The following is a 5,421-nucleotide window of genomic DNA, read 5'->3' on the forward strand; positions in this document are numbered from 1 at the left end:
AATGTCAAACACGGCCATTTTCTGGTATTTGGTCACAGGTTTGTTTTAGTTCACCCGGAGGCTGAAGGGAGTTTGAACCTTCGCACCCAAATTATTGGAAGAAGGAGGTGAGCCCCGCTATACCCCCCCGGTTTCGAAGCCTATGTAATAGCGTCTTTGAATATAAGATTGCTTTACATTTTTTGCTGGACTGTCTACGGCCAACTCTATAGCCTATGTTCCTAACTTGCTTTATTACTGACTCACTGTTTGTCCTTACGCAATCGCAGACTGGTCTTGCGCAATAGACATGGAGTAGCCTGTATCTCTGCTATAAATCGGCTAATATTGTATGTACAGTAAAAGGCTCTGCCATACAGGAGATTGAGGACGAGGAGTGTTATCTATATTTGATTGAGATCGGTAAAGATTTGGGTTTACTGTATATATCATATTTATATGAATATTGTATAACTTGTTTTTTTAAACAAAATCATTCATAATAATTTAAAATATAAAGTGTTTAATGTCTTACAGACTTAAAATAAACATAATAAAGCATCTTAATTTCAAAGAAACAACGAAATTTAACACACATTAAAAGAGTTCAATAAATATCAGCAAATGGTCGTTTGTGATTTTACAATTTCTTTGCCGCCTGACTCCGAAATGTCACTCTTATGTTCGGTACATTTGGCAACTATACCATCAGCCTCATTCATGTTAAAAAATACTTTCGTTGGACGCGAAATTGGTAATGTTCTTTGTTTCTTCTCAGTACTTTGGTAATACGAGGTGTTATTTTCTGACGACGGAAGGTCCTCAATGACGGGCAAATGTGTTATATTAGCGGTTAATCGCGCTATGTCTTTAAAGTTCGTCCCAATGGTAGCCATTGTACTCGCTGTCGCGGCAAAGACAGATATTGAGAAGACATCTGGTGTCTTACTACTTGTTGCAGATGTAATATAACCGCTGTCTCTTGGTATAATTGGTTGTCTTTTATTAGTACTTAAATTTACTCCCGTATACGCGTCAGAAGCGATTGCAGTTGAGCTAGCAGTTTGTAGAAATCCACGCTTCCATGGACAATGATTGCATTTCATCACTTCAACAAACACGCGTCGAAATTTACGATTTAAAATTCCATAAATGAGCGGGTTCGCTGCAGAGTTCACGAACGAAAGCATTGATGTTACTCCAACGGCAATAAGGAGATTTTGAGTTTTGTGATAAGCATATGCTAAGTGGACAATACAGTATGGAGTCACACAGAGAATAAAAACGCCCATTACGGCAAAAAGTGTCATGGCCGCTTTCTTTTCTTTCTTCATAACAAGTCGTTGTTTGTTCCTTGGCTTCTGCCCTCCTCCTCCTACATTTGGACGAAAAGCTTGAGTTGATGACATTTCTAAAGACGCTACTCTTCTTGATTGATGCCTCGCGACTACATAAATCTTGTAGTAACAGAACACGAGGATAGAAAATGGAATGAAAAAAGATACAGTCAAGTAAAAATATCCGTACGATTTGTAAGTCAGCCAATTGGATATACAGACAGTGTTCCACGGTAGAAATATGTATTCTGACCATCCGATGATTGGTAGAAGCGCCATGAGGAGAGAGAGTATCCAAATAAGGCATAGGAAGACGGCGGCACGTGACGTGGTTACGATAGTTGTATACTGTAGAGGTTTCAGAATAGCATAATATCTGTAATGATGATAATAATAAACAAGGAAATATTAAGGATACAGAATTCAAAATGATAGATATATTGAAAATATGAATCAATAAATTGGCCTTATATCTCTTTTTAGTACCCAGCCATGTGCCTGTTTATACCGTGTTTACAATGTAAATGTTGTTATACACACAATTAACAATTAAGGAAATGTTAAGGATAAATACAAAATGATAAATATTTTGAAAATATGAATCAATAAATTGGCCGTATATCTTTTTTAGTATACCCGGCCATGTGTCTGTTTACCATGTTTACAATGTAAATGTTGTTATACACGCAAAGCGCATGGCAAAGTAAGTTTTCCATTTTCTGGGGTTCCATTGTTGAAGAATGTGTGCGCTGCCTGATGTAGTGGTGATATTTTTGAGATATGTGTGATAAAATGTTATCTTTCACATTTTGAAATCAAAAGGAAATCTAACAAGATTTAAACTATGAAACGAATACAACATTGATACTGAAGTGCGTTTTCCAGTTTTTGTGGCTTCATTGGGGAAGACTGTAGCATGAAAGGAAATCTAACGAGATTTAAACTATGAAACAAATATAACATTGATACTATATAAAAAGTGCGTTTTCCAGTTTTTGTGGCTTCATTGAGGAAGACTGTTATAGCATGATAATTTCGGGATAATTAAGTTTGGACTGAAACTGTAAATAAACGCCTTTTGTAATTACCAAAAGGAATGACTACAATCCAATGTGGTTTGCAGTCAAATAGGAAGTCATACAGTTGCAAACATACAATTAATTTATTTTTTTTTAATCCAAGGCTACTAGAAGCTTTTATATGTGTCTTTAGTTTGCAATGCGTGAAGCGTGGGAAGTTATTCTCTAATTTGGCGTTAACTTATTGAAAATTTAGACTCGTGATTCTCGTCAAAAAGAAACACTTCCATTGTGCAGGAAAAGAAAGTGTTTTTTCTAGCTTTACGCTTTTTGACTTTGCATATTATAGAAAAAGCACTTCAGACAGAGCAGATTTTTATTGAAAATCTTACCTATCAATAGAAACGGCAGCCAATGTCATCACGCTAGCACTACCAAATAAAGTGTAGCCCATACCAAGTAGAGAGCAAGCAACATCACTTAGTTGCCAAGATCCAACAGCAGCAGATGATATTATAACAAATGGGAGAATCAAGCCTCCTCGCAACATATCGGCTATTGCTAGAGATGTTATACACATTCCAGTAACTGTTGTGATGCTTCGAGTTCGATGGACGACGTAACATACCTGTTAAAATAAAATAGAAGATTGGCACTTGTTAATTTTATGACACAGAAAAGAAAAATGTACTATTGGATGTTTTTTGGATGTTCTAAGGGGGCTGGCATTTTCTTCGGAAGGGGATCACAAATTTACAAAAAGTCAGCGTCGATAAAATTGCGACCCCTCTATTTCGGCAACAAAATTTAATTACCCCCCCACCACCACCACCACCACCATATGCACTGATACACCTTACCCCTTAAACAGGCTAAATAAAATTGTATTTAAATCAGTCTTTTTGAATAAAATAAACACACTATCTATGGTCATCTTGTGACTCCCTACATTTTGGTCATCAACATTTTTATGACCCCCTAGTATATTTTGGACCCCCCCCCTTCTGAAGAAAATGGCAGCCCCTAAAATACAGGACAGCTCAAGAGAGAAGGATTCTAGGCAATTGCAAGAATCACAACATGGTTCTTTTATGGCCGTTACATAACCTTTTTCATGTCAAAATTGGCCTTAATCATTGATCATATATGCCTTAATTAAATTATAGAAACTTATTTAGTTCTTTGTAACACTACTAAGGTTATACATACAGGACATCGTAAGAGCCTTTTTAATTTAATGAGGTTCTGTACTTGGAACACTGCAGTCGATGTAGCATGCTGCAGACTCACTTTGATATCTCTATCAGAATTCAAGGTAAACATTTTGGATTTTTGTTTGACAAAACCATGTGATTTTTTACTCACTGCAATATTTCGTCCTATCACACATTGGAGGACTTCATCAGGTATGACTGATATGGTCATCTGATATCAGTCATACCTGATGAAGTCCTCCAATGTGTGATAGGACGAAATATTGTAGTCAGTAAACTTTCACTTGTTTTTGTCAAATAGAAAGTCCAAAATGTTTATTTACTGAACAACCTGATGAATCTATTCGATAGAATTAAAGGTGTTGATGACCACGGTCATCTGATATCAGATCCAACTTGGAATATTTACAAAACAAACCTGATGAATCTTTTCAGCGGAATTAAAGGTGTTGATGAACACATGCACAGAAAATGTAGACAATAGGGTCACCAACAATATGTTGCTTGCATGGTTAACCAAAACAAGTGCAATATAATTATGGCTAATTATCCGGGCTAATTATAGTAACCATCCCCGTTGGCTTCAATATTTCTTCATCAGACTAATTACTTCAATACTTCATCATCAGACTAATTAATTACAAAAATGCCTTCAGCTCATACCACTCGGATGTTTGGCACTATTAATCGTCACCTTTCATCCATGGTCAATATTTTTGATTAAAAATTTACTGATTTAAAAGAATAAAACTTACCGCTACATTTCCTAGGATTGTTATAACCATAACCACAAATAAGAAAATTGCTTGAAATATGTAGTATCCTTGCGACGGGTTGACTCCTGTATATGGATCGCCACTTTCACCCACAGCAACCGAGTCATTCATCGTATAAGCACTATCTCTTCTGTCGCCTGATGATGAGCTCCATCTTGAAAGATTGCTGTAAAATCCAAAATGGTAAAAATAATCACATATAAGTACGATGCTGGCTGCTAAGCTAATCAATTCGACATCAATTCCAATAATTTTACACCTTTTTATAATCTAACCGACATTATAAAACAATAGGCTAATTTGATTTCAAAAGAAATTTTCGTTGAAATTGTTGTTTTAGAGACCACCAGTGATATCGGTCTGACGTGAGCTGCGACGCGTCTTGAGTTGCATAGCAGCGGCAAAAGACAGCTGAATTTGCTCTGGGTGTGTTTGACACAGGAAATGTCTTAATCGATTTAAATTTAAACACAGATCCTAGATGAAAGATGGTTGTTTTTGTGTAAATGTCACTTGATCTATGTGTGGTAAGCCATCATATTTCTTTACATTTTGCCAATGGCATCATTACAAACAACGGTGTGAATATTATCGGTAGGTATAGGTAGGTGAAAATAATATTGAAGTAGGCATTATATTACGGTAACTATAATCATTGAACCAAAACCAAAATAATATCTAAGTGCGAAAGTGCTACTCGTAGCGTTAAGTTGGTGCACAGATTATACTAGTATTATAACTGAGCAGTCGTTTAGTACAACACTTTATCAAATCACAATTTTTGATTTCGGCAAATCTGTTCTTTAAATAAAATCTTTTGCATTGATAAGTTGTACAAAATTCATTTGTAAAAATCCATCAGGCTTACTATTAAAACAATTCCCAATATTGATACAAATCAAAAAGATACTCACTTTTTTATGTCTATCAGTTCGCGAAAGATAAAAGATATAACATCAGCAATTTCACCGCCTTATTTGTCTACAGATAAATCCTGTGATGAGAGAGGTTAAAAACAGCACAAAGCAGAAAACACAACTGATCTAACCACTAGCTTCTTTGATAGTGATGATAATTTTGAGATAAATCGTAGGAT

The 5,421-nt window shown here is 35.7% G+C and overlaps 1 protein-coding gene across 1 annotated transcript; it reads right to left on the reverse strand.

Moving 5' to 3' along the window:
* Positions 1 to 575: 575 nt before the first annotated feature.
* On the reverse strand, positions 576 to 4,589 carry LOC140158285 (histamine H2 receptor-like). Its single transcript, XM_072181391.1, has 3 exons — positions 4,305 to 4,589; positions 2,728 to 2,963; positions 576 to 1,692 (listed from the first exon to the last, which is right to left on the reverse strand). Exons 1-3 carry the CDS (start codon positions 4,434 to 4,436, stop codon positions 597 to 599), a joined length of 1,464 nt encoding a protein of 487 aa, XP_072037492.1. The 5' UTR covers positions 4,437 to 4,589; the 3' UTR covers positions 576 to 596.
* Between the last annotated feature and the right edge of the window lie 832 nt (positions 4,590 to 5,421).

The sequence above is a fragment of the Amphiura filiformis genome, chromosome 8 (assembly GCF_039555335.1).
Source record: "Amphiura filiformis chromosome 8, Afil_fr2py, whole genome shotgun sequence".
In the NCBI taxonomy this organism is placed as follows: domain Eukaryota; kingdom Metazoa; phylum Echinodermata; class Ophiuroidea; order Amphilepidida; family Amphiuridae; genus Amphiura; species Amphiura filiformis.